This window comes from Neophocaena asiaeorientalis, unplaced genomic scaffold (assembly GCF_003031525.2).
Source record: "Neophocaena asiaeorientalis asiaeorientalis breed wild unplaced genomic scaffold, Neophocaena_asiaeorientalis_V1.1 scaffold39, whole genome shotgun sequence".
NCBI lineage: Eukaryota > Metazoa > Chordata > Mammalia > Artiodactyla > Phocoenidae > Neophocaena > Neophocaena asiaeorientalis.
Window position 1 is genome coordinate 3,721,334 of NW_020175670.1, and position 13,674 is coordinate 3,735,007.

At 38.0% G+C, this 13,674-nt stretch overlaps 1 protein-coding gene across 5 annotated transcripts in view; it reads right to left on the minus strand.

Moving 5' to 3' along the window:
- The window catches only part of GRXCR1 (glutaredoxin and cysteine rich domain containing 1), a 313,061-nt gene that overhangs the window by 108,925 nt on the left and 190,462 nt on the right, over nucleotides 1-13,674 (minus strand). The window contains exon 1 of one of the 5 annotated variants that reach the window (XM_024731758.1): nucleotides 8,495-8,887. The exons of the other annotated variants lie outside the window; for them this stretch is intronic. Coding sequence (XP_024587526.1) covers nucleotides 8,495-8,878 — 384 coding nt within the window. The 5' untranslated portion in view covers nucleotides 8,879-8,887. Of the gene's footprint in view, nucleotides 1-8,494; nucleotides 8,888-13,674 lie in introns of those variants that run through there. 5 annotated transcript variants of the gene reach the window in all.

Consider the following 13,674-nt stretch of genomic DNA (forward strand, 5'->3'; position numbering starts at 1 on the left):
GCAGATGACATTACACTATACATAGAGAATCCTAAAGACACTATCAGAAAACTATTAGAGCTAATCAATGAATTTGGCAAAGTAGCAGGATACAAAATCAATGCACAGAAAACTCTTGCATTCCTATACACTAATGATGAAAAATCTGATAGAGAAGTTAAGGAAACACTCCCATTTACTACTGCAAGAAAAAGAATAAAATACCTAGGAATAAACCTACCTAAGGAGACAAAAGACCTGTATGCAGAATACGATAACACACTATTGAAAGAAATTAAAGATGACACAAACAGCAGGACAGATATACCATGTTCTTCGATTGGAAGAATCAATATTGTGAAAATGACTATACTACCCAAAGCAATCTACAGATTCAATGCAATCTCTATCAAACTACCAATGGCATTTTTCACAGAACTAGAACAAAAAATTTCACAATTTGTATGGAAACACAAAAGACCCTGAATAGCCAAAGCAATCTTCAGAAAGAAAAACGGAGCTGGAGGAATCAGGCTCCCAGTCTTCAGACTGTACTACAAAGCTACAGTAATCAAGACAGTATGTTACTGGCACAAAAACAGAAATACAGACCAATGGAACAGGATAGAAAGTGCAGAGATAAACCCACACACATATGGTCACCTTATCTTTGATAAAGGAGGCAAAAGTATACAACGGAGAAAAGATAGCGTCTTCAGTAAGTGGTGCTGGGAAAACTGGACAGCTACATCGAAAAGAATGAAATTAGAACACTCTCTAACACCACACACAAAAATAAACTCAAAATGGATTAAAGACCTAAATGTAAGGCCAGAAACTATAAAACTCTTAGAGGAAAACAGGCAGAACACTTTATGACATAAATCACAGCAAGATCCCTTTTGACCCACCTCCTAGAGAAATGGAAATAAAAACAAAAATAAACAAATGGGACCCAATGAAACTTAAAAGCTTTTGCACAGCAAAGGAAAACATAAACAAGATGAGAAGACAAGCCTCAGAATGGGAGAATATATTTGCAAACGAAACAACTGATAAAGGATTAATCTCTAAAATATACAAGCAGCTCATGCAGCTCAATAACAAAAAAACAAACAACCCAATCCAAAAATGGGCAGAAGACCTAAATAGACATTTCTCCAAAGAAAATATACAGGTTGCCAACAAACACACAAAAGGATGCTCAACATCACTAATCATTAGAGAAATGTAAATCAAAACTACAATGATGTGCCACCTCACACTGGTCAGAATGGCCATCATCAAAAAGTCTACAAACAATAAATGCTGGAGAGGGTGTGGAGGAAAGGAACCCTCTTGCACTGTTGGTGGGAATGTAAATTGATACAGCCACTAAGAAGAACAATATGAAGGTTCCTTAAAAAACTAAAAATAGAACTACCATACGACCCAGCAATCCCACTACTGGGCATATACCCTGAGAAAACCATAATTCAAAAAGAGTCATCTACCACAATGTTCGCTGAAACACTATTTATAATAGTCAGGACATGGAAGCAACCTAAGTGTCCATCAACAGATGAATGGATAAAGAAGAAGTGGCACATATATACAATGGAATATTACTCAGCCATAAAAAGAAGCGAAATTGAATTATTTGTAATGAGGTGGATGGACCTAGAGACTGTCATACAGTGTGAAGTAAGTCAGAAAGAGAAAAACAAAGACCATATACTAACCCATAGATGTGGAATCTAAAAAAAAAAAAAAGGTTCTGAAGAACCTAGGGTCAGGACAGGAATAATGATGCAGACGTAGAGAATGGACTTGAGGACATGGGGAGGGGGAAGTGTAAGCTGGGATGAAGTGAGAGAGTGGCATGGACATATATACACTACCAAATGTAAAACAGATAGCTAGTGGGAAGCAACTGCATAGCACGGGGAGATCAGCTCTGTGCTTTGTGACCACGTAGAGGGGTGAGATAGAGAGGGTGGGAGGGAGACGCAAGAGGGAGGAGATATGGGGATATATATGTATACATATACCTGATTCACTTTGTTATACAGCAGCAACTAACACAACATTTTAAAGCAATTATACTCCCATAAAGATGTTAAAAAAAAATTTGTCAGCAGTTAGGTGAGATAATGAATTATTAAAAAAATAAAATTAAGCAAAGAGATCCAAATTCTTAGTTGAATAGATCTGTACACATAAATAAAATTTCCTTAACCAAAAATTTTTGGATGGTATTTTATTCTGTGTATCATTTTGAAAATTCCTTCCAGGCAATAATGATTGAGGGATTGGTATATTTTTTATAGTGTGTCAATTTATAGACTAGTAAATGTTTATATTGCTTTATACAATATTCAGAATACTGGATTTAGGAGAATGATCAGAAATCTACAAGCATGAATAGGCCAGGCAGAGGATATTTGTCTAGTCCTACTCTTATACTGTTTTCACGAAGTTTGGAAACTTTGGGTGCTAATTCCCTAATTATGTGGTAATCATGGTCTGCCAGTAGAGTTCATTAAGTTGTTTCAAGTCATCTTGTGGAATCTGTGGGTTTGCTCAGCATGTTGTTCTAAAGTCAGAATTAAGATAGATTCATGGGATTTATCTTCAAGCAATTAAAACAAAGCTTCCACAAATTTAAATGTCATGATGATACAAGAATTCTGATAAGTTGACAAAAATGAGATATATTCCAATTTAGATATTTCTTGCACTAAGGAGAGAAAATTTTAATAAGATTCACAAGACTTGGATAAGTGAGTGCTAATGGTCAGAGTCACCATTCCTGACTTTAGGGGACTTGTAGGTAATCTTGGGAACAGATTACCTTTCAGTTCTTGGGCCCAGATCAGAACAACATTAGAAAGAAAGCAAGAGAGGCTGAAGAAAGGAATCTAATATAATGATGGTCTAACAAGAGAAAGACTAAAACCGAGAAAAATATAAGCATTGGAGAAGTGAAAAATGGGTGGCAGAGGCTATGATAGGCCAACAAGAAAACAGAGGAGGGGAATTCTCTAGAGATGGGAAACAAAGTCAAGTGTGGTATCTGAATTCTTCCAGGAATCACTTTACACAACCACTCATTATACACTACTGAATATTCCATGAAGGCTGGAATTGGGTTTTATTCCTCACCTTATCTAGCATAGTGCCTGCTCCATAATAGATATGCAGTAAATGGTTATTAAATAAATGATTGAATGAATATTAAAGATAACTCACATCAGAAATAATTGATTGGAACAAGCTACCAATACTTCACCATGCAAACTCTATTCCTATTCAATACAGGAAATCTCCAAAGATAAAGAGATGGAAAAGAAGGAAATAACCACTAAGAGAATGTCACTGAATTCATTAACTCAAAGTAAGAATATTTATTGAGGTCCTAATTAGTATCAATGTCAAATGCTGTGATAAAGAGTAGCAAAGTGATGGTATGTGGAAGGTGGTCACAGTAACTCTGTAGTTTACAACAATTCTTTAATTGTACACAAATAATATAGCAGTAGTACCAACTTATTTTTTGGTGCTTTTTTCTGCTTCTTGGATAACGTCACCTAATTTCTTAATGTAGCTTTCTGCATTGTTTGAAATTGTATCAAAAAATCCTAGAATTTCTTGCCTACTAAGCTAAGAAGGCAATATTCCATTAGTAAATGCTTGCTTTGATAGACTATTGCATAAGAATTTCCCTGGATAAATGTGATTTTAAATCCTACAACTTAATGTTTCATATATAGAAAAGAGCTCAAATTGTAATTAATTGATTAATAATGATACTACCTTATAGAGTTGCTATGAGGAATAAATGTCAATGCACATAAATAATGAGAACAGTGCCTGGCATTCAGGAAGTACTTAAGCAGTGTTTACTATCATTCTTGCTGTTGTTTTTCCAGAGTGGTACACATAAACCACTGGGACTAAAGAGTCAAGAGTATCGCTTCCTTTTTTCTGGAATATTATCTTATTACCAAAGCTAGATTCAGTGAACCAGAGATGGATAAGAAGTATGACCTGAAACTTCTGTTAATACAGATTAATGGCTGCATGCTAAGGTCAGTGAGCAAAGCTGAGCAGCTGTCTTCCTTGAGTGAACCTAGCCATCCCCCTGCAGTCTCAACTCCTCCAATCTCATGACAATTCAATCAAATGATGTTATAGAAATGATGTTTTGATAAATTTTAAAAGTATAATTTAAAACTGGATAGAAGCCATTTAACTGCAGAAAAACCTCCCCTAGGTGAAGATTGAACATTCAATAAATGATAGATTTTGAAATCTGCTAACCAAATGTTGAAGTTTCAAAAGACCAGATAATACCATAACATGATATATTTAGTCTTGTAAATCTTCATGTTTGTTATTATTATAACATTTCAAAAGGGAAAGTTGGGAATTTTATAGAGCATAGAGCATTATACTTTTAAAAACGAACAAAGCCAAAACAGCAAAAGGCAGAATTCTAGCTTTGGGCCAAACAATTAATTTCCCTGATATTCAGTTATTTTAAAACAGACATCATCATCATAATAATATCCTGTTTATTTCACAAAATTTGGGGTACAATTAAGTAAAATAATGTCTGTAAAACCATTTGCATAATGTAAATTGTTCTGCAAGTGCATTATTATTTTTATTTTATTTGTCTTGAAATGTTAGAATGTTCATAAATAGGAGCACATGGCCAGAGGTGTGCATGTACATACACAGATGGAGGTTAATGTCTAATTCGAGTTCTTAGAAAGGAGCCAGCAAATTATGGTATGTGCTGTAATTACCTTCCTTCTTTGCATCTATTTTTCTCTAATACAGTAATGTTAAATTTGTAGAAAGAGAGGGAAAACTAAAATTATGGAAGTTATAGTACGTGATTCTAACAGAGTATGCTTACAAAGTTTGAGGATAAGGTCAAGAAAAGATTACCATCTGAAATGTAATCTCGTAAAAATAAATTAGAAAACATTAATGACCTTAATTGTCTGTATCATTGACCCCCCCAAGAGACTTTGGAAATAATGTTGCTGCTAAGAGCAAGGTGTATCTCAGATTCAATCATGTGAACTGGGTGGAGAGCTATGAGCTATGCAGTCGTTTTGCAACTTGTCTTGCATGAGATAAAAAGGAATAATTTTTTAAAATAAAAAAATCTCTAAAATTTTCAAATAATGGGTAAAATTATTGTCAGATAGAAACATCATTACAGCACAATTTCTTAAAGAGAACTAAAAAAGAACACCTATATCAGAGAATAATGGTAAGATTTCTGGGCCTGTTTCTAAACAAACTAGTGATGGATAAATTAGGGTACCAATAGGAAACATGCCTATCAGTATACCTGTATTTATCTTTGGCTCAGGAAATACCCTCCTGGTGATCCACCCTGATCAGAAAAAAAAAATCATAGATCAATACATATCTTCTTCATTTTCCTCATTAAACATTGAACACTAAGGAATATTTTTTATTAAAATTTCCTTTTACATCTAGGTCAATAATTCTCTTTACTGTATGTAAGAACAACCTAAACAGTTTCTAATACATGCCCATTTCCAGGCCATGACTAGAGTCTAGGTTTTCAGATTTCCAAATTGGCCTCTCTTAAGCATTACATTCTTGTCATCTCTGAGAAAAATGAAAAAGTCAGGCATCTGAAAAGCCATAACTTAGACCAGCTCCACGCTCTTGAGTGATTCACCAATGAACCACAGTCTATAAGGGCCACCTGATCATCCAGGTGACCTTTTCTCTCCTGGCCCATCAGTACCCTTCAAAACCTTGATTAATACTGTACATTCTCAATTACCCAGAATTCTATAGGGTAAATTAATTGACAAACGAAATGAAAATTTGTTCTAATGTCCCTTTTACAGACAACTTTCTAAATAAGTGCTGCTAAGAAGTGTAAACGTTTGGAGCAAATAATTGCAATGATTATTCTCTGCACAGTTGAAATTTTTGCAAAGCACATGCCAATGTTTTATGAGACAGCAAGAACATAATGGAAAACTAATAGAGAGGAAGCAAAGTGATTTACAGGGCCTTTGAAAGATATTATTTGTATTTAGGGCTCCCTCTCAAGTTTCAGATTGAGTGCTTTAAGATTGTATAACCTAAAAAGGGAAGAAAAACTTGACTGTTTCTTCAATCACAGTTCCTTTCTTCAATAAGATGGGCTGTGCATTGGAACCTTAATCAAATATCCAAGAAATGACTCCTGACTCCTCACTTTTCCTCACTGAGGGAAATTGCTACAGTACAGTTACATCTAGTTAAGTTTGCTGCTTACTTTCCAAGGAATTCGGAAAATATACAGAGATCCAGGGAAGAGTCACATCTGGCCCCTATATCACACTTAGGGGAGTAATTGAATGGTAACTTCTGCTTTTACCCCCCTGGGGATTCTCTGCTACTGTACTGTGAGATGCCTGTTGGTGTGACCTACTCGGTCATCCTAAGACATATGCCTAAGATATTTGCCATCCGTTATGACATACACATCTCTTAGCAAGCAGCAAGTATCCAAGTCAGCTCTCAACATAACGCTGTGTAGATTGCACTGCACAACTCCAAGCGGTGCTGCTCACACAGTGATGTGAATGGAGCCCCTTAGAATAGTGTAGCTGGCAGCCTGATTCAAGGTAGGAGCTCCTTTAACATTTTATCCTGGAGAGATGGGAGAATATTCCCATGACAATGATGGCAATGATAATGATGATGAACACTAACGATGATGGCCCAAATCTGTGAACACCTACAATGTGCTGATTACTGTATAATTATTTAAAAAAAAGAATGACCAAAAGAAACTGATTAAATCTCAGACTTTGAGGGACCTCTGCTAGGAACCATTATTGTTTTCTTAAAGCATGGGGTAAATGGAATGAGGTTAAATTACTAGAAAATGACAGATTTTTTTCTCCAAAAAAGGGTGGGATGGAATTATGCATAAAAATATAAGTAAATATTGTAACCTAATCTAGTACTAAATTTGGACTTTGGAAGTTCTTCTATTTCCTCCTTGTGAATTTATAGCAGTATCAGGATAAAGCCATAGGGAGGAAAAGTTCTTCTCTCATAGGTTTTGAAGATTTAAGATTTAAGATCTTTACTCATAAATGATAGGTTTCTTGAGAGATTTGAACAACAAGTTCAAATCTAAGTACTAAAATTGGTACAGCAGTTTTGTAAATAATCCTCCAAATCATACAGCAATTGAAATCATGACAAGCTAAATTAATCACAAGAATGCAAACATTTTTAAACAATTGTTACAGAGTCTTGGTCTACACTTTAGCAATAACAATGTCTGCATTGGGTGAAACACAGAGGCCACTAAGATGAACTCAACCTAATGACTAGAAATCCACACAGGATTGCTTCCAACCTAGTAAAACATAGTCATCAGTTTCTGATTTTTGGTTCTCAACCCTCTCCCCTAATCTGTGAAATCCTTCACGGGTAAATTCTATAAATGAAAAAAACCTTTGCTTTTAACTGTTTTTATCCTTTGATTTCTTTTCTAAATCCTCATGATGTGACTTTTCCAAATACTTCCTTTAAATGAAAAATAAGTGTCTTTGGTTAAAATCCCCACTACTCCTGTGTTGTTATATAATGTCAAGGCATTGAATAATTGATCACAAGAGATCATTTTATTTAAATATTGAGAATAATATAAAATGGTATTACAATGAAAAATACTGGCTTGCTATCTTAACGGTAGTGATTATGAATTCCATTCCTGAAATAATGATGCCTGTTTTTAACAGAAAATCATTTCACCAATGCTTCCAGGCAATTTCAAAAACTTAACATAAGATCACTGTCAAAGGCCCAGGACCTGAATAATACATTCCTACATTATTGCGCAGAATCTATCATATCTTAAGGGCTAATTTTTTATTATAAAATCTGGATCTCAATCTGTACATTTATAGAATAACTTTTTCAAGTGCTGCTCTAGAGTTCTTAAGCAAATTAATGGAGAAATGCACCTCAAATGAAATCTGCAACCTCCCCAGGAATGGGAGGAAGCCTTTATAGTTACATAACATTCCAGCTGAATCCAACTCCACTGAATGCAGTATTCAGCCTTTTCTGGTTTAAATATCTATACAAGTGATGATAAATGCTAAATTGGTATCTTAAGGATGATTAACCAGAAATTAACTCCTAAGCTTTGCTCAAATGCTTTGAAGACTACAGTTTGTCTTCTTCCCTTCCTTGGCTAAGAAACAGATATATTGTTTTAGTCATTACGCCCTAGAAGACGACTACTTAAATGTTAGGAATTTGGCTTTGAGAGGTCAATCTAGTTTGCTAAGCATATGACCTTATTTTTAATCAATGGCTGTTGAGACAATATCCTAGATGTAGAAGTGACTCATGAAGTACGTAGGAATCATGAATAAGAGAGGTTTGCTTTAAACTGGAGAACAGAGAGGTGTTGAGATGGTGAATTAGAAACAAAGATCAGGAAGGACAAAGTACAGTGACTTACCTCTAATACTTTGGTCAAATTGTTAAATAGAGCTTGTCCAGCACTGACTTTATATTTAACACCTCTGACTGTGCCATTTTTGCTTAAAATGTTGACTCTTCTTGTACCAAACCCCTTCTCGCTGGCAGCCCTTGCTAACACCAGCAAGTTATCCTGGTCATTCTCCTGCTCGTCCCCTTCCGATCCTATGTGGCCATTCTGCTGTCCATCAGACTCACTGAGTCCATCTATGCCACAGATACTGGCACATTCAGAATCCAGAGAGCCTGCCGGTCGCCCATCTTCATATACCTCTTTCAGAACTCGCCCACTATGAGATGACGCGATCCGAAATCGGACTTTCCGTGACCTGTCATTTTCTGGCTTCATCTCCCTTTTTAGCATGGTCCCATCCACATAACAAGCTGTTCACATAATTCTGGTTCCCTGGTTACTGCATTAGTCCACTTTCCATAGAGCAATACCAGAGCTTAATTCTAGTGACAGCAGCACTCATATGAAACTAACATCAAAACGAAAGAAGATTCCCAAGAACTTACAGTACATCTCTGCTATTAATAATGAATGTGTGTGTGTGTGCTATGGTTACCTTTAAACTAAAACCTGCAAAGTGATCCCAGCCTTTAAATATTAAATAGCCATGGTGGAGGCTTTAGCAAGACAAGTGCAAGAAAGTAGCATGCAATGAAACAGAAAATAAGTATGGGGCAAGGAAATGAAAGACTTGGACTTTGAAGCCAGTGGTGAGTGTTGAAAAGGATCTTAGCAGCAGAAATACCTCTAACAGCTCAGAGTGGAGACCAGGGATAAAATATGGAATCAAATGTGTAGGATGGGAGGTGTCATAGTCTTCTCACAGTGCTTATTCCTTCTGTCTTTCATGCTCTTTAAAAAGGGCAGTGAACATATTACATGTCTGCATAGAGCTATCAATATTAGCTCTTATTAAATCATCAGTTAGACTTCATCCATATTGTATATGATGAATTTTCAATCTACACCTTCATCTTCATGCACAAGTAGTTTTACTGAAGTTTTACTGAAGAATAGCTTTTTAACAGGTTATAACAAGGAATATCTTTTCTTTTGTTGCTTTCCCACTTTTGCTAGTAGAAAACACTCCTCTCTTTGACAAAGGGAAAGGTTTTGGAAAGGAAACATGGAACAGCGAGGGAAGAATGGAAAATCCTCCAAGCCAGCCAGATCAGCCAAAGTAATCCAGGTGATCACATTGATAAATATCATATCCAAATCACCCATGCATAGAGAAGGGTCCTCCTTACGCTGTGCTCAGTGGATTTTCTGTCACTTTGGCAAGCACCTGAAGAAGCTCCTAAGATACAAGGACATATTGGAACTTATACCATAGTAAGTGCCCCAACCTGTCTGAAACTCCAGAGGGAGGATACTCAGCTGGCTCTCATACTGAGTTTCAAGCTTTTTTTATCTTTATAAGTCTTTACCTGATTATAAACTCAATTTATACTTACTTCAGAACATACTTAACAGCTTAAAGTTGAAAATAAAAGTCACAACTAACGTCACTAGAGATGTTAGTAACTTTGTGAAATGTCTTCCAGTGTGTATGAAGGTGAGATAACTACATTGCTCAGCCTCTTGCATTTAAGGGAGAGGAAGCAAATGCTTAGCTTTTGCCGAGGGGATGTGAGCAAAAGTGACGTGTCATTTGTGGGGCAAGGCAGTTGACAGACAGTGTCCTGTCCATGCTATTTCTCTTCCCACCTGCTACCTGGACGGCGCCAGCAATCTTGTCATATGCTGAGCCTGTCAGAATCACAGAGAAACTCACAGCCACGACCACTGCATTGGGCTACAAGTAAAAGGAAGTATATGCTAGTGTAAGAAGATATGTGCCCTGATGTATAATATACCCTAGATATTTATAATTCACACACCTGTCTTAAGCTAAAATAAAAAATTAAGCTTCTCTTTTCAGTGGATAAATCTTTGTAATTCATTTTTCATTCAGGCAATGTGTATCCCACAATCATCTATTGAGTGCCACCCAAGAGTAAGACATAGCTGGCGACTATAGCAAATATAAAGATATATAAAATTATGTCCCATACCTTCCATTGGTAACATAATGCTTAGACAAAATAGCTACAGTTCAACACAGTGTATTTTAAGCACATACAGAATCCCTCTTTCTTGAAATAACAAAATTTCTAGTCATCGCCAATAAAACATTACCAACGCTATTCTCAACACTCTCCACTCTCATTTTGTTTACAATTTGTTCCCAGCTGCTCAATGTGAGTGTAGCACATTCTAACTACTCCACTGGCCACCTTTTCCCAGTATCAGTTTATTATTCCCTACATTATAATTGCTTTGCCAGTCTAGCATCGCCCCCTTGAGCAAGAATTTCCTTCTTTTCCTTCAGAGGTATTCTTACCATCATTTATTCATTTAACAATATTTATTGGGCACCTACTAAATGTCAAAAAGTTGCTGGATCTATGCAGGTGAATGTAATAGGCATGATCCCTGCCTTGAGAGTTAGATAACATTCAATAAACAAATAAAGATAATAATGAAAACTGTAACAAGCATGACCAAGTAAAAAAAAGTGGATATAATCAGAAATGATATAAGGGAGTCTACTTTAGAAAAGTCACAGTAAGCCTCTCTGAAGAGAAGACATTAAACTAGGGTCTAGCAAAATTAGAAGAGATTGATTGAGGTGGGAAGGAGTAGCTGGAGATAGTTCCTAAACTTCAGTGGCAAGTGAAAAGGCCCTGAGGCAGAAAACAATAGGTTCCTTGAAAGAACTAAAAAAAGACAGAGTGGCCAAAGACAAGTATAACTCCCATTCTACAAAGCTCTTCTCAAAAGAGGGCAAGACTAGCGAGCCCTTTCCTTCCTAACCTAACCCTTGATTTATGCAACCCCTCAAAACATGAACAAAACCCCCATTAACATGACAAGCCATATTACCAATACAGAAATATTTCAAGTTTGTTACCAATGGGCATCTATTTATTTAAAATAGAAAGTTAAAAATTCCAGAAGCTAAAAAGCGTCAAATGTTTCATTAACCAAACTAGAACTACTTTGGAAATTACCATTAATGATGTATTCAAAGAAAAAAATACTCCTTGTTCAATTCCCAGTAGAAACAATAACCTAGCAGCTATACCTAGGCCTGGATATTTCTTGTTGGCATTAGTTTTTTAATCAGAATATCTAATTATTTCCTTATTTGCAGAGAAAGTATGACATAAAAATATAGTTATTCTTTTACTCATCTTGTCTCCAAATATTGCCCCACATACTATTCTGTGTGTGATTATCACTGCATGGTGAGAAGTAATTTTAACCATATTTCTAGCATTTGGAGCGTAAGTTTTTAATCCCTTGGATCACAGTAAATATGTGCAAAATGTCTCCATTTGCTGCTACTTTACAGCTATCATATTCACTACTTTGTTTTTTGGTCTTGCAGAAATATTGCCAGTCGTTGGCAAGGTAATGGTCTTTTCTCCAGCAACACTTGTCCCTAGAGAAGCAATAAATCATGACTCACTCCCCAAGTGCTGTTCTCAGAACTTCTGTTTGGATGGAAAGAACCAATCAATTTTTATTTTCTAACTACATTGGTGATTAGAGGGGATAAAAAAGATTTACTAACCATCAGTAAAATAGGAAAAACAAGCTACCCCTGAAACTTTTCAGCTTATAGAATATTGAACTTTTCTTACCACACATGAATTTGCAAATCAAAATTCACAGCTCAATTATTCATTTGAAGGGCAGAGAACTTCTAATCAGAAAAGAAACTCAGTGCATTAAAGAAAATATTCTTTGAAAACAGGACTATTATTTTATTATATAACGAGAAAGATGGATGATTTCTTAGTTTATAGATTAGTGGTTAAGAATGGGGGCTGTGGGTGTACACAATGCTGGGTTTAAACCTTGGATATGCCACCCCTAAGTGACCTTGAGCCTCAGTTTCCTCATCAGTCAAACAGTAGTTTTTATTGCATAGAATGTTTGGCAAGATTGACTAGAATGATATATATGAAATGCTTCAAATGCTGATCAACAGAAGGTAGCTATAAATCCCAAGTTACTTAAAATAGCTAAACATACATATAGTCATCCCTAGGTATCCTGGGGGATCGGTTCCGGGTTACTAAAATCCATGGATGCTCAAGTCCCTTATTAAATGGCATGGGGGGGTGGGCTTCCCTGGTGGCGCAGTGGTTGAGAGTCCGCCTGCCGATGCAGGGGACACGGGTTCGTGCCCCGGTCCGGGAAGATCCCAAGATGGCGGTGTGTGGGAAGAGGCAGAGTTCTCATCTCCCCATAACTAGGGTTCCTGCTGGACACTGGTGGGGGACCCCTATGCCCAAGGAGACGGGAAGAACTCCCAAGCGAACCAGTAGAGCGTGGGGGGACTGAGGGGGGAGGAGAAGTGGAGGCTAGACAGGACCGATGCCTGAAGGGTGGCTGAGAGTGGGGGAGGGGTTCCCATACCTGGGGGGACCCTCAGGGGCTTGGATCAGGGGGGAGCAGGCCCAGCATTTCCCTGCCCAATCCACTGAGGAAGTCGGCCAGCTCTCAGGCCGGGTCCTACGCCCTCAGAGGTCCCCTCCGGGCTGGGTTAGTCCTGGGGGCATAGAAGGGAATCCAGGAGAACAACAGAGGCAGGCAGGAGGGGCCCTCCAGGACCGGAGGAGTGGGAGAAGAGTGGAGGGCGTTTGCTCCACCCACTGGGGTCCTAAGCTCCCAGGTCGATCTCCCACTCTCCAAAGCTCACTCCAGGCTGCGTGGGCCCTGGGGGCCTAGGAGGGAGGCCAGGGAGATCAGGAGAGGCAGGTAGGTGGGACACTCCAGTATAGAAGGAGCAGGAGAGGAGCGGAGGGCGTTTGCCCCACCCACTAAGGCCCAGGGAGCCTGCTAAGTTCCCAAGCAGATCCCCACCCTCGGAAGCCCACTACAGGCTGAGTGGGTCCTGGGGACATAGGAGGGAGGCCAGGAGGCTTGCAGGAGGGGCTCTCCAGGACAGGAGGAGCAGGAGATGAGTGGAGGGCGTTTGCCCCACCCACTCGAGCCCAGGAAGCCTGCTGGGCTCCCAGGTGGGGTTGCCCACCCTCTGAGGCCAGAGGCCACTTCTGGTCTGGGCATGGGTCACTTCGGTTCTGTTGAGC